General features: G+C 36.5%; 2 protein-coding genes and 1 long non-coding RNA gene across 3 annotated transcripts in view; 1 reads left to right on the top strand and 2 right to left on the bottom strand.

Moving 5' to 3' along the window:
* The window catches only part of LOC116723856 (poly [ADP-ribose] polymerase tankyrase-1-like), a 78,252-nt gene extending 74,710 nt beyond the window's left edge, over positions 1–3,542 (bottom strand). Inside the window, exons 1-3 of the mRNA XM_032569035.1 lie at positions 2,925–3,542; positions 1,254–1,369; positions 578–686 (exon numbers count right to left, since the gene is read on the bottom strand). Coding sequence (XP_032424926.1) covers positions 578–686; positions 1,254–1,369; positions 2,925–3,429 — 730 coding nt within the window. The 5' untranslated portion in view covers positions 3,430–3,542. The remainder of the gene's footprint in view (positions 1–577; positions 687–1,253; positions 1,370–2,924) is intronic.
* Positions 3,543–7,263: 3,721 nt separating this feature from the next.
* LOC116724992 (claudin-23-like) lies at positions 7,264–8,542 on the top strand. The gene has a single exon (XM_032570816.1). The coding sequence runs from the start codon at positions 7,330–7,332 to the stop codon at positions 8,167–8,169; it is 840 nt and encodes a 279-aa protein (XP_032426707.1). The 5' UTR covers positions 7,264–7,329; the 3' UTR covers positions 8,170–8,542.
* Positions 8,543–14,043: 5,501 nt separating this feature from the next.
* Positions 14,044–19,284, bottom strand: LOC116724998 (uncharacterized). The gene is made up of 5 exons (XR_004340305.1): positions 19,177–19,284; positions 18,667–18,790; positions 17,280–17,576; positions 16,637–16,706; positions 14,044–15,744 (listed from the first exon to the last, which is right to left on the bottom strand). It is a non-coding gene; the product is annotated as an uncharacterized LOC116724998 (long non-coding RNA).
* Between the last annotated feature and the right edge of the window lie 2,256 nt (positions 19,285–21,540).

The raw sequence follows: 21,540 nt of genomic DNA on the forward strand, positions 1-21,540 counted from the left end.
GCGTGGAGTGAAGGAACCAAACACCTCTGTAATGCTTTTGAGGCAGCCACTGAAATACTAATGTGAAATTCCAGTGAGACACAAAAATCAATGGCCTCTTCTCCCCAGGATGAGTATAAACACTGATGCGGTAATTGCAATTTATAGGATATTTGATGCTTTATTGTAGATGGGAAATGAACGCATCCAGCCTGTGGGTGGTTCATTACAGTTTCTAAAACGAATCTGTGACGCCACAAAACTCAAGGTTGTGTCCTGATACGCACACACACACCTCAACAGACACAATACAGATTTTAATATCAAGAAATTATTCACGGCATTAACTAAAGAAATGAAGTAATGTCTTCACATCACAGAGGAGCCAACAGCTTCTATTGTGCTGAAATTAACAAAGCAGCACAGTTTTTTTTTTCTCGTTTTGTTGCCTTCACACAATGGTCTACTTTTGTCTTAGAGGGCAAAAAGACAATAAGCTTAGACATTTACATTCACCGGACAGTGAGACAGTAAACGGCTACAATTCACACAACCATTTGTAATGTACAGGCGTTGGCATCTGTTTCTGTGGGCTTACCTATGCAGACATCAATCTTTCCCTTGATAGCTGCTTCGTGTAGCGGCGTGTAGTTCCAGTTGTCTCGAGCGTTGGGGTCAGCGCCTTGACACAGAAGCAAGGACACCACCTAAAACAGGATTTAGAATTACATCAATACTCTATTGAAGAACCACATTTTGGTTTTACAAATTTACAGAATTAGGTATCCTGAAGTATTAGCAAGGCTCCAAGCAGGGCTGCACAAAGTATAGAAAATATATTGTTTTCACTGTATGCAATGCTAATATCACAAAAAAAACATTCTTTAACTGTGATATATTTAAGCTAATTACAAAAGTAGAATGCATTCAGAAACACAGATTGATTCTTGTTGTTTTAATAAGAATGCCATTGTAGAGTCATTACAAAACTACAACGTAGCTTTTCCTACTCAAAAATATCAAATGTATCCAAATGCTACTTTTTTTAATAGAACCACGTAGGGAACCAATATGAAAATTTGGGCCGATATTAATACTCCTGCTGTGGTCGATAACCAATATTACCGATAACGCATGTATATTACATAATATATATTTCCCAACCCTGTCGACCATGTCTTTAAAACATCAAAAGCTACAGACATGAGTCTGATCATTGCGGTTAAAAGGCAGAAGGGCAAAAAGACATTGGTAAAATAGTTAAAGGTTCGCACCTCAGAATGACCAAAAGAGCAAGCATTGTGGAGCGGGATGAGGCCCCCGTCGTCTCGGGCGTGCACGTTTGCGCCTGTCTGGAGCAGGTGATCCACCACATCTTTCCGTCCAAAACCTAAGACAAAAGATGAAAGTGGGCAGGGTGCTGATTAGAAATAAAAAAATGGCCAGCAGCATGCTATTATTGAGGGAATTCCTTTGCAAATGTTAAATAGTCTCACACTTTTTGCTGTGACGATGATTTATTTGCATACATTCAAATCAGCCAGTTGTGTCATCCATGCTGATGACCATATTAAATATACACAGTTTGATCTGGGTGTTGACTCAAAGGTAATACTTAGAGATGTGTTATTTCACTTTTATGACACTGTTGAGGCTGAACTACTAAGAAGTCAAGTACAGAATCACATAATGATTCACTGGAGAAACAGGTTAACATAAATGCTGGTTGATAAAGCTAACATTTGACCAATATTGAAAAATAGGATCAGCTACGCATCGTTTCTGTGCTGGACTCAAAGCGCGCCTTCAGTCGGCTGTATTTTAGCAGACAATGCGTTCAGGCTGGAAGCTCTGACAGTTTCATCTAGACGGGGAAATCAATCTTTTTTTGGAGGGTGTGTGAGGAAAGACGATGGGATGTGAATCCCCTAAAACGTTTCCACCACCAAATCTATGGAGCCAAAAAGCAGCAGATGCTTCAGGGAGTTCATTTCACCCCACCAGTACACATATGTAGCATTTTATGCTACATATGCTAACTGCATAATATTCTCACAGCATGATAACCTTGAGTAAAAATAGAAAAGAATGTTTAATTACAACAGAAGACCAACAGTTAATCCAAACTGTGCTAAAATACTCTAATGAATTCATTATTAGAGTTAATCCTGTTACTAAAATTGTGTTATTTTAAATATTTGTGACTATTTTGGTTATAATGTCTGGACTGAATAAAAAGTATACAATGAAAACCTAAAATCAAAATTTTAATAGTCGTTTGGAAAAAAACAACCATTATTTATTGGGGAGAAATACTTGGGGTAACGGCCCTACTTTAGTATCTGACTCAATATTGCTATTTGGTGCTAAAATAAAGGGCTATTTCACAGTTTTACACTTAATTTTATTGTTTATGTAATTATTGAGGCGCAATCAGCAGCTTTTGTCACTGTAGGGAAATTGACATCCATTCATCTGCATGATGTATGGTACAATATGGATTCTCTGTTCAGCTTGTTCAGATTTAATATTAAACTAAGTGAAAATTAAATGTAATTGGATGTCATTATGTTTTTAAAAAATTACGGGTAAAATAGATTATGACGTTTTTTTAAAATTCCATCAGTCAAAATGACGGACAACAGAATTGACGATCCTGATCTCTAAATATCGGCATTGGAGATGGAAACGATATCTGTCGAAAGTTAAATATTGGCCAAATTTCGACAAATCAGAAAGTGACGTGAAGTCAAAAAAAACTGTACTTTCTTTATTTCTGTTATTTTTCACTCCGTTGCGCAAGAAAACTTGTTGCACGTGTACACAGCGATTAAATGCACTCGGAGCTCAAACTTTTCCTGTTCTTGTAGCTCTCTGGCTCGACAAAAATAATCTTTTCATAGCAAAACAAAATCGATTTTTTCGTGATGTTTTCATATAGTTACCTGCAGCGAAATGCAGGGGTGTAGATTTGCGTCCAGACATGTCTTTGGCGTTCACATTCACCGCATCTACGAGTTTCTTGACTCTGGAAACATCCCCGTTTCGACAGGCTTCAAATAGCTCTCTAAAAGCGCCGTTTGCATCGCCGCTAATAGTGCTGCCGCTGCTGCTGCGGGGGTTAGCACCGCCAGAGTCCGGCGTAGAGCCAGGGCTAGTCTCGCTTCCCTCGGTGGTGGTCGGGGAGCTAGTAGTGCTGCTGCTGCTGCTGCTGCTGCTGGGCGTGAGGGCCAGAGCCGGGGAAGTGGTGTTGGGAGAGGTCGGCGCTACCTCACCATCAGCCACGTTTTCCATTTCAGCTCGAAGGAAAAGCGGGGAAGCATCTTCGGCGGGAGCAGACGGCGAGTCCGGCGGGCTGACGGGTATAGATGCGCTGCGAGGAGGTGAGGACAGCAGGGCGCTCAGCTGCTGCTGCTGCTGCTGCTGGGAGGAGCGACGAGGCGTCGCCATTTTCACAACACAACAGTCCCCAGCAGCAACAAAAACACTGCTGACAATTTCCTGCCAGGAAAACCCAACTTCCGCTCGGGATTACCAGGATAACAGCTGCTTGGCAAAAACTCAATAAATGACACATAAGTCATCTTTGGTGGATGTTCACGGAAACAAAGATTAAAAATTAAAAAAATACCCCAGGCTTTGTGAAGGAATTTATTAAATACTTTATTACATTATTAGATTTCTAAATAGTGTCTTGTTCTGTTATATTCTGGAATTATTTTATGCGTGGATTTGTTGTTCTTTATGTCAGTTTCAGTGGTTTATAGCTGCTATATTGAACAATATTATTGACATATCTGGGAGCATAGTTCAATTTATTTTCTTAAAAATAATTGCAGACTGCTCCGTGGCTCAATTAGGTTTTCCCAGGCTTCCTTCCAAAATCCATAAACAGAACTTTTAGGTTAATTGGTCCCTCTAAATTCCAGTTTGGTGTAAATGTATTCGTGCATTTGTTGTTGGATGTGGCTCTGTGTGTTGCCCTGTGATTGACTGGCCGTCTGCCCAGGTGCAGAAATCAATTTATTTTTCTTTTACACTTTCAGATTTCTAAAGGTAATAAAATAAACAAAAACATCTTTAAACCCAGAGTAGACAAACAACAAGGTCCAACGTGTCTGCAATATTAACAATAAGGATGTTTAAATGCACTTTTGAAACAGAAACCATATGGGTGTATCCAGCAATGTTACAGCTTTTACACTTATTTGCCATCAGATGGCAGCAGAAGTTCTAGAATAAAGCCTTGTTAAGTTTAGCTTTTAGGGCATGCCTTGAAAATGTTAAAGATGAACTCAAACAAATGTTTTAACAAATAAAAATTCATGATTCAAAGGTAGAATATTATGAAATCAATTAAAACAAAATGTACTGATATATGTTCAGACTAATGTGTCTGTTACCTCTTTAGCTTTTTATAAGCTCAATAATTGTCCCAGAACTAAGCAAAAATGATTAATACAAATTAATCATATGTGTCCAATATATTTTGTTTATTAACAACTTTTTAATTAATCATGAAACATCTAAAATGGCATCATTGGCATCTGAACACTTCGTCAGTCAGCTCGTCAGTCGAAACTGTAAACCTGTAAATATTTGGCAACAGTTACAGGAAACAACTAGATCAACCTACTTTTGCAAGGCTAACCTTAAAATCAAAACATAGACAAAAAAATCTGTTAGGCTGTTCGGTGTAGAAAGTGAACATAAAATGAGAGCACACCCTCTTTTAGTTATTGTGTTTTGCATATCAGAACCAATTCCACATTAATACATCACATTCTTCACAGATCGCTTGAAAATGGCATTTGAATCAGTTTGAGTTCTGGATTTTGAATGGGTCGTTGCAACACTATGATTCTTTTCTATTTATTCTACTGTGTTTGGCAAAACTGTCCTTTTGCTGACTCAGTTTTAGCTACGATTCAGCTATGGGGTCACACATTTGACTCCAGAATACTATTCAGAGGATTTAATGGTCATCCTAATGATTCTAATGTGTCATGGTTCTATGTTAGCTATATAGCATGAATCTTCTCTTCTCTACCACCACGATTGAGACTTGGCAATGGGGAAATTGCTTGGACCTTCCCTCCTGAGAAAATCAGAATTGTTTTTCATTGGAAAACACTTGTCACCTTTCATTGATGGATTAATAGATGGCATTGTAGATGGCATTATAACATATTCCACATTGATGGGAAGCGATGGTTGCTCCTGTAAGTTTACCGCTAATGTTTCTGTCCTTGGCATTGTCTTAACCACCTGCATGCATCAGCCAAGCAAAACCTCTGCTCTTACAAAGGTGGTCTCACTGAGGACATCAGATAAACAAATCACATAATTCAGTGGTGTGGATAGTATTTGGACTTTTGTGTGAGTTTCATGTTAGTAATAAAAAAAAACTTGGTGACATCTGATTATAGTCACGATGACAAGGATTCAGTTTTGTAAATATGGACAGAAAAATAAGATGTTATCAAGGGTTAATCACCATGACAATGCAAAGTCAGCCTGGTTGGTTGACATGCCTGCCATTCCTCTGTCAGCTGCTCTTTATGTGTCACAACTCTCAAAGTTCTGGGAACAAAACTACAAACAGCGTCATGCACCTTCAGAAAAATGTGACCTCACACTTGGAATTTCACACTTTTAGTGAAAATATTAGCATAAAGTAGCATTCAATCACTGATTGATCCCAATCAGTTAAAAAGGCAATTATTTTTCAACTACATAAGATTTAAGTCACAATAAGAAAAAGATCATTTGCATTGGGTTAGAATCTAACTTTCCTTCTAGAAGTTAATCTGTTTTGTTGATAGTTAAAGACTGGTTGAGAGCTGTATGAACTTTACAGATGCTTTTGAAAGAATCTTGATATGTTTGGAATACTGAATGCATATCAATGGGCTTTTATTGAGCCCATTGAAATTCACTGAGTATTTATTTTCATTTTAGAAAAGAGAAAGATGCTGGACCACAAAAGAATCCAGCAGAACAGCATTCCTTCCATTAATAGTTCTCTTGCAGCCATTTTGACCTTTTCAAACTACAGTCAAAACAAGACTCTGTCTCTGAAGCTTTAGATGAATTTGTGAGAAGTTTTGAAAAGACTGGCAAGATGGAGGCCACTGATCACTAATCTTGGGGTGAAGAAGCAAACCTAAAAACCTTAACAAATGTCTGAAGCTGTGTAATGCTGCTGTAATAAAATGGGTAAACTTTACATACACACAAGTATACACAAATGTAAATTAATAAATTGAATGAATAATAAATCTCACTCAATATCTTACTAATTGGATGATGGGTAGGAAATTCACACCAGAATTCCTGAAGAACCAAAGTGATACAAACACCAAAAACCCAACACAAATCAGTTCATAGACTATTGACCCTGTCTTATAAAACTTTACTAAATACTTAGTCAAAAATACTTTTTTGTCTTGTGTGTGGAGGAACAACTCACATGTATTGCTAACGTTTGAGTTTAACATGTCCTTCCACACAAACTGCCATCTAATCAAAATTTTATCTTTATGATATTGTTCTTTCCAATTGAATTCAAATCAGATCATTTACACAGCCATTCACTTTGTCGCCCTGAAACCTGTTGAAAGTTTATATGACTGTGAGGTTGATTTTATGGTGTGCAGAAAAATCCACTCTTGTTTTATTTCCAGATTTTTGATAATGATTTCTTCACTCATCCTTTCCTTTTTACCTATGCCATGCTGTGATAATATGAGGAATATTTTAAAGGCCATCAACTAAACCAGTTGGTATTAATTTAAACTGATAAGCAGTGCTTTCTGAATACTGACAGATTCGAGGGATTTTTCTTTTCTTATGCCTTTTTGTCGTCATATACTCAATTATTTCCTTTTTTAATGGCTTAATTTATGGACTTGTTTTCATCTTGTAGCCTGTGTGGATTAGATGGGTGTTACATATAGTGTGAGTTTCAATCAGTAGCGCAATTTTAATTGCATTTGAGAAAAATATTGAGGGTTTATCTTCATTCTGACTGACTATTTGAAACGTGTTTTATAACTGGTGTGATCTTTATCAGATACGCACATTTGAAACAGAAAAAGTCTAGTCGAAACTGGCCCCTGTCCTTGTTTTTGGTAGCAGGTGAAGATGAAAAAAAGAGAGAGAAAAAAAAGCCCCGCCCGCCTCCAGCGCGGTGCGCCGCACCTGTCCTGTTTAGAGACGGGAGCAAACTGGAAAGTGTCCTCCCACTGCAAAGTTTCAGTCGGACTTGTTTTTAATGCCCTCACTCATAGGTGTCAAAAGTCAGTCGCACCTAGTCTCTGAACACGAGGTTAGGGACTGAGAACAACCATGCCGTCGTTATTCAGAAGAAGAGATACAGAATGGGTCCGCACGACGATGCGCACCCCGGGGATCCTGATCTTCGGAATGGTGATGGCTCCCTGCGGATGGATCCTGAGTCTCGTCACTACCGTGGCCCCAAATTGGAGGACTCTGCAAGGTTTCACCAATCTTCCAGCTAATCGGGTCTACGAGCAAGGGATCTTTGACGTCTGCATTGCCGCCACAGCCACTGAAAGGCAGCAGTGTGGTCAAACGGACACCACTTACTTCTCGAACAACATCATTCCGATCTCTAAGGGTTTGATGTTGGGCTCCCTGATTGTGAATCTGGTGGGGATTGCTGTGGCCATCCCGGGGGTGCGCTGCTGGAAAGACCAACCTCGGTGGGCGCTCTGCACAGTGGCCGGCGTTCTTATCTTCTGCTCAGGCGTCCTGACCCTCATCCCTGTCTCCTGGTACACTCACATCATCAACGACATCACTACAGCCACCGCGCGGATAGACATCCGCGCCGGCTACTGTATCGTACTGGGCTTCATCGGTGGAATATTTGAAGTCCTGGGTGGCATCGTCATGGCCCTCGGTTGCTGCCGCTGCTGTGGCGGGAGGAACCGCGGAGAGAGGCCGATTGAAGAAGTCCTCGGCCCCAGGAGCCAACCGAAAAGGGAACCGAGACGCGTGGAGGTGCCGAGCCTGAGCCGACCCAGGAGCAGCGCCGCCAGCAGCTATCCGGCCTCCGTCGATGATGACATAGATGTGTCCTTCCCCAGGGCCAAGAGCCCCGGGGCCCGCTCAGGAGCCAGCAACCCCTCCTTCACCGGCAGACCGTACGATGTTGATCTATGAGACCCATCTGAGTGAGGGAAATGAGTCAGAGACTTGTTATAAAACGGGGGAAATGAGAAGATAGGGAACAAAAAATGAAGAGTATTGTAGTTTTTAAATAGGCAACGCATCAGCTATAAAAATTACATTTGTTGTAATTGGAGAACAAAAATGAGTATGTCTAGCGATCAATCTGTTGTGAATGAAGAAAGAATTTTTGTAAATGCTGCTGCTTACGATCTTCTCAGCTTTTGTACTTCTGTTTTATGTAAATACTGTGTTCTTATGCACTTTATAAAAGGCAGTCTCTGTTGAAAGAAGCTTCCCCAAATGGATAATGTGTTGCCATTTGTTCTGAATGTCTATTAAATGTGCACTCTGCTTCCTAACTGAGCCCCCGTTTTTACTTAAAAGTGCAAAGAATTGGAGATGTTTGCTTTAGCTGGAAACTTATGTTTGCTGTACATGTCTATTGGTTTAGGTTAAAGCTGGGTGGAGCATTTGCTGTTGGAGCAAAGTATGATGAAAAATATTTGCAATGATGATAAAATTAGAAAAATATGGCTAAGGACAATATTTTCACCTCCCTCCACACAAAGAAACAAAGCGACTGCCTTCTTTCCAAGTTGCATTTTATATTTCTCTTTTCCTCAGTTCCACATGTTTACTGGCTTCTCCTCCCAAAGTATACAGACAATGTAGTCCGACCTGTCTGAGAGGCTGGGCTCTTTATGCATCCTGTACAACAGCATTATTTTCTTTGTTCGAGCAAAAAAGAAAGGTGAGGTTCCTGGTGAGTCTTTTGTCACTACATGGTCCTGCAAGAAATTGCAATGCAGTTCTCCTTGCAGAACCTGTTATTTAAGGCACAGTCTCAGTCAAGCTTAAATGAAAGCATTTTTTAAAAATACATACGCTCTTCTCAAATTTACAACTTCATGACAATGCATTAAAAAACTATTACTTCGAAACTGCTGAACTCGGTATATTCAAAATTGTATATTTGTATGCAATTGTATATTTAAAATCGAGTTTATGGATTTGAAATGTTATTTTAAAAGAGATCCAAAATATGAAGTATTTTCCTCCATACAAGTAGGAGTCAGGTTTTGATTAGCATTGCAGTTTTGGATGGGGTCAAAGAAAAAAAAGCATGCTTCAGCCCTGATCAGTGACATATTTCCTGAATTCTTTAAATATATATGAATTTGATTTTTATTCTCTGGGACCTCCTGATAGTCAAATTACTCCATAATATAAATACTGGATTAACAGTTTTAACATATAGTGGTCAGAGATGGTTGAATACTATGAAAAATGTATAATCACAACTTGAATTTAATAAAAAATTAATACTTTAGCAGTTGCATATAACCACAGTGACATTAAAAAAGTGTATTTCATGGAAGTCAGTGGAATATTTTTTAGCAAGAAAGGTGTTGAGGGAGAATCTGGCACAACATAAGAAATACTAATGCAATAAAACAATTTTAATTACAATTTTTATGCTGGCAAGGTGTTGCATGTAGTAATAAACCTACACAATGAAACATGGTGATGACTCTCTGCTTTACAGATGTAAATTGTTATGAATATATTGAATACCCAAGAGAGTGCTAGTTTATGACAGGTGAAGGCGTGTCTGGAGTGCGGCAAGCATATTTTCTCACACCCTTCCAACACCTGAACAAAGTTAAATCCCAGCTATTTAAGAAATAAAGTTTTCTCTCAATGCTTGAATGTAGTTCTCTTAGTGCTAATGAGAGTTTTAAATCCAACTTAGGTTGTGATTGTTTTTTTTTTGGATGAAACCATTGCAGATAAACAAGGTTGTGGGTGGAGCTTCTGTTCAGTTCTATCCAGATTCTACTGGTTGACTGCAGGGTTTATGGTCTATACAGAATTTTGATAAAGAGACTGGGAAACTCAGAAACAGTAAGAAATCCGGAAGTAAAGAGAAGACAGAACACAAAGGGCCAGACTGTCCAAAACAAAGCGAATGAGAAACGAAAGCACAGATCTAAATGCAAGAAACCTAACCACCCAAGCATAATAAACACCAACACATGACTAATGGGGTCATTGAACATTTTAAGTAGTTTCTCAGTAACTCAGGGGCAGAAAACTCTGTAAACATTTCGTCTAATCTGATATGATGTGTATGTGTGGTCTGCCTGCTGTAATGCGACAGGTTTTAATCTATATTTTTGTCTTTTTCTCTTTCATTTTCAAAAACAAGGTTTTTAATCTCTAATTGCATTCATTCAATTTCAACTTTAATCTATCTATCTGTCTTTTGAGCCATTCATTATTAATCCATCCATGAATTTGACCCCTGAAATCCATCTGTTCATTGCTCATCAACCCATCATTCCATGATTTCATTCATGCTTTGTTTGATCCAACATTACATCAGTGTGTCCCTTCTTCCATTCATTGACCATCATTCACTCCATCCTCCATTTTGTATGTTTATTATTATTCTATCTGTCTATTCATCCATATTCTTAATGCTGTCATAATTCTTGGTTGCAGGAAATGTCCTTCCAATTAATTGTGTTTTGAGTGCTGGGTTGGTCGTAATTAGAGTTTAACAAAAAAATATAACCACCTGTGGTAGTTATTCAGTATTTTTTTTCTACTTTCTTAACCATCAGCCATCTGGAGACACTTGGTGATTCTTCTTCCACATAAAATTAGATCATTTCTGTGTGTCGTGGTGTAAAATTATCAATATTATTCAACAGATAAATCTTTCCTTCTATAGTTTATTTTTAGATGCTTTTTGGTTTTCATAGAGAAACAAGATGATTCACTTAATAAAATAACTAACCCAACATAAAATTATTATTAAAGAATGTATTGCAGGAGGTAACTAGAAGCTACATTTTAGCTTGCCAAAATCAACCAATTGCATAATAATATATTCAGTGAAAAGTTTAAAAGCAAAGCACTTATGAAACACTTTTATCATCATCCCTCTTTATTTGACCAGTGGCAAGTTTTTCAAACGACCTAAAATAACTTTCCATTGAAAGTTTGTTGGCTGCAAGGTTTCTACACTTTGATTCTGGCCAAGATCAACTTTGAGTCTTCACAAAAATATATTCCCCAACAGCAAGTTACATAATGAAAGTGCTATAGCACTGTTAAACTTCCTATTTAGTATGCAGAAGAGTCAATATTAGCATAAAGTTTCAAGTTTCATGTCGCTACGCACCGGAATCGTGAGGTTTGCCCATTACTTTAAAAACACATGTTGACATGGCATGAGTTTGAACTTGTCTCAGACACTTTCTCAGGTAACCAAGGTTGGTTGCTTGTGGTCTTGTATGACTACTGGAGTTTATGTATTGGAGTTTATGTTAGCTGATCAATCAAATACAGAAAGACATTAAAATGCAGCTTGTACGTACACCATCTAACTATCCTAGTCAATGAATAGTAATTTAAGGAATTGCTTCTAAATGAAATAACACCCTGCTATATTATCTGATCCCCTATATTTGTAGTAGTTTATGTAATATACAAGAAAGTTTGAACATCTAATTATCTGACCATTTTAAATCTCACAATATTTCTTTCCTTAGTTAAAAAGAACACTATTTTATACATTTTACATAAAGTCTAAAGAATTTAAAAGTACTTAAAAGTAAACTGTAGAGTATTCATAAACATATTTAGGCAGAAGATTTATTGCATTTTTTTGAAAGACATGTCAATAATAATGGCATAATCGTGATCAAAATTAGAAAGCAAAATATAATCACCATAACTCCATGTATATTTACGAGCAGCAGTTATAGCCCAAAGTAAAGACCTTAAAATTCACTTCTATTAAGGAAAGGCAGTCAAAAAAAATCAGAAAAGAACACTTATAATACTGAAAAACAAATGTGTTTTGTTAGCTTGTCTCATTTTCAGCAGAGACCTTAGACCTGTTATTCTGTCAGTCTACTGGTCTGTCTGCAAGTGAAGATTTGGCTGATCCCTAGAGAGAGCAGTGAAGCAGATGTATGCAACATGTCTTCACTTTTGTTGAGCAAGGTGAAAATTTGATGGACATTCATTTTATTGTGAAAAAATATTCACCTATTTAACCTATATAGTAGGTTACACATACATACACACACACACACATATATACATACACACGTATACACATAACTTAATATTTCCAATCACAAGCTTACGTAGAGCTTCATCATATGTCAATTTTAGAGAATCGGTGCCTACAAACATTTCTGTAGATTAAAGAAAAACAAACTTTAGTTAATTTTTTAATCTTACTGATAATTTTGAACAAACTAGATGGGAAAACAAGCCAGATCAATTCACAAAAATATAGAAGTCATTTTTGAGGAATATGAAGGCTATGATTAAGGGCTTTAATCGCGGAATCCCAGCTCGCCTCTAGGGGGGGGGGACTACAAAACGTTTTTTTTAGTCAAGATAGTAAATACATTTTCTACAAAACAGATTGAGGCATTTTTGGGTAAATATGCTTTAAGAGAATGCTTAAAGAAAAAAATAAATTAAATATATGTGAGTGAAATATGAATAATGGACAAAGAAAAGTTCAGGGACTAGGCTTTGAGAAAAGGCCCAGTGCCGATACTTCACAAGTTAATTCTAAGAAAGCTATATGAAATAGTCCATACCTAATTTATTAGGTAGAAATTGACAAAACACCTTGAGTTTGCTTTTGTATGCATAAAAATAATTTACTGTTACAAAAGGTATAAAGTACAGACTATATAACCTTGAAGTCAATCAAAAGGTTTCATCCTTCAACTTCATTTATAATTTTAATAAAATAAATTAAATAATTTCATTCTACACACATTCATTATGAGAATTTGATTTGAAACTGTGCTTTGGCCTCTGCAGCCTCTTGGTGAGAACAAAAGTGAAGATGGTGATGATGGTCAGTGGTAAATCTAACTTCCCCTTTACCGTTTTGCAGCAGATGTTCCCCAGTGTAGCCCACATCATTCCTAAAGCAGACTGGCACCACCTGCTGGAGGAGTTTGGTAGGTTCTGTGGCTGCTGTGCAACATGTCAAGGCAAGTTGGCAGTTTATCAAAACAGATGAGCGAGAGTATGCAAGGACAGGATTAACACACTAAGCTTTAACAAGGAGCTTATATAGAGGATTTGATAGCAACAGGAAACCTGTTTAGGACACAAGTGATAGATTTTTTGAAGTGTCCTTGAATGAATGCCACCTTATTTTGTGAGGCATATCTGCCATATCAAAACCCGCTTCTGCTTTTAAAGCAGAAATTGAGATTAACATAGCTGAGCAGGAGGCATCTGAAATAAAATATCTTTCAGTATGGACCCAACATGCCTGTCCGTGATGGTAACCCACAGTTTCTCATGCTCGTGCTGCACAGGGTTTTGATAAAAATGTATTCTGTTTTTGCTTTGTAGTTTTAGGCAGAGATAAACTAGATACAACATGCAGTTTTCAAATGCTGGCATAATTTAGTATTGGAAAAAAATTATACCAACTGTATGAACTCTGCAGATAAAGTACATTCCTGCTATTTCCTAAAACTTAACACTTGAGACTAAAAATATAGAATAATTTGGTCAAAATCAGAATGGCCAAATCAAAGTCTAGAATTTTAAAAGGATTTTCACCATCAAATTTGTCAAATAATGACAGATTGGATGGTAATTTTGGAGAAAAAAAAAGAGTTGATTTAATAATTAAGTTTGTGTGGGCAAATTCAGAATGGACAGTCTAATTTATTGAATGGTTTTCAGAAGTTAATTTCTAACTGCAGTGACACTGTGCAGCAGAGACAGACTTATAGCTGTGCTGCTTCAACAAATCTGAAAGACAGCAATAAAAACAATACAAAAACTGACAGTTTTTAGAAAGAAAAAGTTTTATAGACTTTATTAGAATAAAAAAAGACAACTGTTATATTGTTTTAGACACACTGTTTAAGTGTATATAAAAAACACTTAAAAGGTTTATTGCATTTTTCATTTTCAGATGGATAAAATTAAACTCACCAGAATATCTACTGAGAAATTAAGGAGTAATTACCGTATTTTGCCAAAGTAGATGTTAAGCAGCAGTGGTTAGAAATGTGTCTAGTGACTGTAAACAAGTCTTGTAGTTTGTCAAAATCAGATTATTAAAGCAGAAATCTACAAATGATCTACTTAACACTCATAGTTCAGTTTTGTACAAGAAAAAGCTGTTTTTCAAACATAACTTATATAGCTAATGTCTTCTTTATATACACAAACCTTTTTGTTTTACTGGTGCTGTAGAGTGTATAAAGTGACTACGCTACTTTAAAATGGGTTTACCTAGATCGTTGACGTAAGAGTTCTGTGGGGACATTGAGTGCAGTCATCATCTTACCTATAGCAGACAACCATCTGAAGGACCTTACTTCTTAGAAATAAAGGTTCTAACCAGACAGTCAAATCAGTGGCTAATAAGAATTGAGTTGGTTCCAATCTGACTCTCTGCCTTCTTCAGACATCTCAAACATTTACGAGGTTTTAAACTGAAGCTAATTTTATATGCAATTACATGACAGAGCCATGATCTGATCCATGAATTAAGACACTACATGGATCAGATAGTTATTTACAAGGAAGACTGTAAAAAAATATTGCTCAAATATCTGATAAGTAATGGCTACCTCTTAAAGAGAAAAATATTTTTTGGATACTTACGCCAAACAAATGCTCCACAGAACAAAACAAACACAAACAAATGATCTGGTCAACAAATGAAAAAGAAAGATTTAAATAAACAGAAGGACAGAAAACTATACAGTCTAGCTTTGCATTGGTAGGGGTTGTAATTATTATGGGACAGTTGTGTGCATAATCAAGGAAATAAAATGGATAAAAGAAAATTATGACACTGCATTAGACAATGATCAAATGGACCCACATATCTTTCTAAGTATAAAAAAGTCAGTAATGTATGGTGTATTTTGTGTCAGGACATAAAAAGTAATGAAACTTTCCTTGTGTAGCTTTAAAAAAAACAGAACAAAAAACATACCAGTACAAAAAACAAAAACAAAAAACAGACCAAAAGCACTAAAGCGGTGAACTACACAGTACATAAATGATTTCCAACATAAAACTATGCAATTATGGGTAAATTATATATCGTTTATACAGATATCAAAACCTTATGACCTTGAAAAATCCTTGCTAACACCAGTTAAACACAACAAGCCGGTTCTCATGAGATCAATGCCTCCACCCAAAGCTCCTGCTTCGTCATACAAAGTGGTTGAACATTTGCATAATTGCGCTGGAAGACTTTGCATGAAAAAATATCAAAGAGTGACGATTGTAACAACAAAATCCAACATAACCTCATATTTGTCCTGCAGAAAACATTCTTTGCATAGAGTGTCAGCTGAATAAAGCAAACAGGCTCATGAGTCAAGGTGCTTCAGTAAATTCGGTGTTTGTGGCTTTAAGAGGTTGCAGCACAAAGTCAGTTGCAGTGAGTAAAAATGCATATCTGCTTTCCGTTTGGAAGGGTCGCACTCAAACAACCAGGAACACGATGGGGTGGAAATTATCCAAGACATTGTTTACCTGGACAAGAATGAGAGACATTTGGATTTTAATCAATTAATATAAAGTTGAAGAATACAGCTGACAAACTAGCATCTAGATGACAGACTGCACTGTAAATATGACAAAAATATGACATTAATGGAAAAGTAATTGCTAAATGGCTGATCTGTGTAAGTATCAGCAGTTGTTGACCTAATTAACATAAACTGGCAACAACAACTGACAAAGTTAACTATATTTCCTATTTCTGCTTTAATTTGAACAATCTTGGTATTTATCTATTAGTAGTTTATTTTCTGTTTTTTATTTTCTATTAAATTTGTAATTGTTCACATTAGGTCAGGTTTTTGTTATTTGTTTTAATATTTAATCCTCAGGGTTTATTTTATAGTTTATATTAGGCATTTCAAAAAATGTTTTAGTTGATCAGTTTTGCATTTTCTGGCTGGTATTTGCTAATTGTTCCTGTTATGTGAAAAAAAAGTAATTTCAATTAGGTTAGTTTTAGTTATAATTTAATTAGAACTAGATAGGCTTCTACATCAATGTTGTAGTTCTATCTTCCTAGTTTATACTTCCCCTTTTCAACGCATTTTACATTAATTTTAGTAATTTGTTAGCCTGAATTGTCCGATATAAACAAGTAGAAATAAGGCTACAGTTATTTTATGTTTATTATATTTTACTTTTAGAAAAATTAACAGTTAATTACTTCAGGCTTGTAGCAATGTGATCCAGTGACAAGTGATGCATTTTTTTCCAATGGTAGTAATATTGACAGTATGTGTAATGTTAGACTAATACATTTGATTACCCACATGACCCAAGTAAGAAGAAATATGTAAATAATTTTTCTTAGTTGTAATCAATATACAAAAATAAGAAGCTGTTTAGGTCAAAACATGCTTACCTTAGACATATTTCATATTTATCCACATTAAGCTGATACATTGTAGCCTTGTTTTGCTGCCAGTTGTTTTCTGTTGACAAAGAAAAAAAAACAACCCATAGTGGGATTGAGTTAATTTTCTTTTTTCAGTATTGTCATACTTTCCATTAAACACACCAATGGGACGAAAACACACCCATGGATACCATGGGTGCAAATCAATGAGTTTCTATGAGTGCAAAACTACAAATGTCCTGTAGGGGCAAACTACAAAAGGCAACTCTACTGGAGAGGCAAACAAATTCTCCCCCAAAAAACTAAAAACACCATACAGGACATACAAACTGAGGTGTAAATTTTGAATAAAGAATTGATCATGAGAAAACAAATATCTTGAAATAGATATGTACAGTAGCTTAATATTCAGACAGCTATACAATCCTGAATTCCCCAATTCTAAAAAAATAAAAAATAAAAAAATGCTGTTAAACATCAACTAAGAATTCAAAATATTTAATTAATGCTACAAATCAAGCACCAGTGAATGTTCTCATTTTAGTCAGCAAGAGACATGGACAAATCTTTTAAACAAACAAAATTAAACAAAACCATTCCAAGACATTCTAAACCACAATAATTTATTTTATATAATAAGTCCAAGTACCTCTTATTCCTCTTTTGCCTCTGCCTCAGCTTAGCGAAGACAAAAGCGAAGATCACCAGCCCGATGATGATCACAATTATGCTTATGGTCAGTGGTACACTCAAATGCCCATTGACTGTTGTTTCGCAGAATTCCCCGTGGTAGCCCAGATCACATGTACAAACCAGATTAGCATCGGCATCTGGCGGAGGCACGCAGGCCCCGTGGCTGTTGCACTGGCTTTGTCTGCAGTGGTCCTCTTCCATGGTATTAGAAGAAGTTCAAGGGGAGGACGAAACACACTACAACTTTGTAAAGCTAAGTGGAAAGCAGAACAGAAGGAGGGAAGATTATAAATAAATGGTTAGGACACACCCTAAAAGATAATGACAAGCATGACAAAAACAGGAGCTGGAATGTCTTGAGGACGGGTTGGGGCAATGCTCCTTTTAATACATGAGCAATCTTTCCATTTCTACAAATAATAAAAAACAGTAGAGCAAATTTTCTCTTAAATGCCACTACATTTTATCGTGCAAAAGCTAAACGTTTTACCATAGAATTTGAAAAAAAAAAAAGAACAAAACTAGTCAGAAAACAGGTTTGACAAGAGTGGTCAGAATGGACAGTGTGGAACCCAACTCTTTTTTTGTCTTGCAAAATGGCTCAAACTTTTCTCAAAAGGCTAATTTCATAATTAGGTCACCGGATCTCATTTGAAACAATTAACCTTTTATTCAGCTAAATTTACCATCTCCACTTCGTTTTTGGGCCAGCTTAAATATGCTTCTAAACGTTTTACTTATCACTGACAGTACAAACATTTGCTACAATTTCACCGGGTTTATCATCTGCAACTTCTTAACTTTTAAAACTGCAGACTCTGCAGGGAAATAGTTGAAGGCGTTGTCTTCCACAGAATAGAACATTGTTTGGTGATTTAGCGCCCTGCCCTTAAATATCTTAAGGGCAACATCACAAACAAATTTTTTACAAAGTTTACCAGTCCATTTAAAGAAAAATACATTTAAAAATGACTTTACTCTTTTGGCCTTACGAAATGCTATCAGTTTTTGCCATTTCTGCTTTGAGCTTAAGGTCCTAACTTAATTTGTAGACTAATCTGACACATGCTGTTTCAATCTATAACACGGGTTTTCTGTCTAAAAGAGCTATAGTAACTTGAAGTTGCCACAAGACAGAATCCAGACATGTACATCAGTTTCTGCAAAACAATTTGTGTCAATATTCCAGTTAAAAAATAGTATTGATTTGGTTAGTATAGCTTTAGAGTGCTGCACCCCTTTTCTGAAGTAAAAAAAATAAAAAAATAAAAATTATATAATATATATATATATATATATATATATTATATATATATATATATATAAACACCAAAAAAACTCACAGAAGCAATTAAAAAAACTCTGGGATCTTCAAAAGTGTGAGCTGGAGGTTTTGTTGCTGCTGCTGGCTCGTCCAGTCGTCTGTTTTGCTAAAGATTCTTTCAACTTCCCTTTCAGTCTGATCACCTGGGGAAAAAAATGGGCGGAGAACAGAGGACGAAAACTGAGTCCAGTGAACAAATGCCTGTTTTTTCCCCCCCACAAACAAGGAAAGAAAATCCCCTCCTCCCTCTCTTCACATGAACCACATCGCACAGACATCCTTTGTCAGGGATGTCATAATTTGACATGTCACAAGGTTATTTCCACCTCGTTGCATGTTTCGGTTGGCTAGTGTCTCAACCTGATTTCCAGAGCTTTTTGGATTTTTGCATTGTTTTCCACATGCTTTCAAATTTGAAAGCATGTGGAAAACAAGAAGAATTTTGGAAAAAACTCTCACGAGAACATTGGAGTGAAAGTGGAAAGAATTTAAATGAGCATAAGGAAGAACAGGAGAGGTTTATACTTACTGAAAATATGATATCCTGATCAGAGCGGTAACAGTAGGTGAGTTTGGAAGCTTTGGCGTGGGAGGAGCCGACAAGTCAGAGCAAGACTCACCGTACAAGACATGACAAAATCAACATGTCTGTGTGCACACACTCACACAAGTGTGTAAGCCCAGGGAGCCCTTATGCAAACCAGACTGAGAGGCAAAACCAAATTAAGCTTTTGTGAACTCTTCAGAAGGCAGTGCTGCACTTCTGAACAGCATTTACAGTATATGTCCATGTCATACCATAACTAGGTACCACATTGTGCTACACTGGTACTGTAATTGCTCACTGCTGAATCCAAACACAAATTAGCCAAGACAAATCACAGTCATTAGAATGTGGTCATTGCAACAAGGCTGCAAGCTGAACTGTCTTTTTCCTTATTACTACATAGTTTTATTTGCGAAGATGATCTCAAGGACGCAAACTGGTTTATGTGCATCTGATTTCAACTCTGGTATCTACTTTCCCCCTCCCTCCCTCTTTTCTTCTGGTCAAGTAATCTTAGACAAGGATTATCAGCACCTCTGATGTCAACAGAAAAAAGGGGAAGGAATGATTAAAGAGAACTAAACTATTTCCACATCGAAGCAATATTCAGTAACAAAACTCTCAGGACAATGGGCATTGGGCAAATGTCAAATGAGACATGATACCCCGTCGTTCTTTTAAAATAGCTTGTACATAGAGAAGAGCTGCGGCAGTCATGTATGTATACATTCAACATACATAGTTAAATATGAAAGAGTGAGCATTTTATTCCTTTTACAAGAAAAATTATGTGGAAAGAAAAAAGTTCATAGGTAAAAACAGAAATGAAATCCAACCTCCACTTATAGGATCTTGGTTATGTATGTAAATGTTTTCTCTGTCCAACTGATTGCTTGTTTTATTATTTTTAAAAAGATGTTTGAAATAATAAAATAAAAATAAACAAAAATGTAACACATAAATGCAACAGGAAGTTGCTAAAGATAGTTTAAAATTAGCATGAGTCATTGGTATGACAGTCATGAAACTGTTTGTGTACTGATTTTAATGCTAAACAGTTAAGCAGGGTAGATGAGTTTGTGTTGCTGAATTCATTGCTTCAATACAAGAGATTAATAATAATCATAAAAAAAAGTTATTCCACCAATGAGTCACATTCTCAAAGTACTAGCAATGTTTTGAAAAGCTTAAGCAATTGAGTAATGCAGTTTTATGTATTAATGAAACAATGTTGAATTCTCACAGCCCCTATAAAAATAAAACAAAATGAAAGCTTTCTTTGTGTTTGTACAATATCAATTTTATTTCAGTCTCCCAAATTCAAAAGAAGAGGCAGCCTTGGTCTAACAATAACAAAAAAAATGTTCAAAACAAATGTCACAAAGTTTCTATATTAAATAAAAATACCTAGAAATGTAAAAAGGACCAAACGCAAAGAAAATATATTTTTGGAATAACTTTTAAGATGTTAGCATCTTAAAACAGTTTCTTTCTTCCTTGTTGGGCATTTACAGAGGACAAAGTTAGAGTAAACATTGCTGGAATCAACACCCATAAAAGTCACCTAAACAGAAAAGCCACTCATTCAGTTCTTGAACAGAGAAACACAACCCCAGTACGTTAAATGGGTTCAACTGGCCATTTCTGACAGTTGAACACCCTCCTCTCACCAAGTCAGGTGTTGGTCACGTTTTTACCCGAAACAGATGAATGCAAGAAGTACCAGCTAACAAGCTGAAAGATATCATTTTTGTAACTAAAACAAATTAGTATGAGTGTCTGTTCATGACTTCATAAATGATTGGCAATGATTGACATTCCAATCTTCAGGTTAAAGTAGATATTTGATGAAGAGATGGTTAGTCTGCATGGATGAGATAAGCTAACCAGCTAGCTATTAGCAAAAGCAAGAGATAGTCTCTGAAAGTAAGCTACATTTGATAAAATGCTGTTTAGTCACTCATAGCCAATGTTTCTTTTGTCATGTAACATAAGGGTTTTTCCTCTCAAAAACACTTTCTGGCAATGTTAACTTGAAAAGATATTGCCTCAGACCAGTTCATTTCAAGATCAATGTCTGAGAATGCCTCAGTGCACACCTCAGGCTATTGAGCATGTTTAAAGCCAGATGTTTGTTTTCACATGCTCTGGCATGAGGCAGAGATCCAGAGAGGATCATGTATGACTCAATGCATGCATGCTTCTGCACACACTGGAGGATAGTAGACATGCATTGACTACTGAAGATTAGTGAACTTCAATGAGGAACAAAAGGCACTATTTTACACATGAAGTAGAATACAGATCTAGGTTTCATAACATTTTCTTTCACACAAGTGGAAAAAG

Source organism: Xiphophorus hellerii, chromosome 8 (assembly GCF_003331165.1).
Source record: "Xiphophorus hellerii strain 12219 chromosome 8, Xiphophorus_hellerii-4.1, whole genome shotgun sequence".
Taxonomy (NCBI): domain Eukaryota; kingdom Metazoa; phylum Chordata; class Actinopteri; order Cyprinodontiformes; family Poeciliidae; genus Xiphophorus; species Xiphophorus hellerii.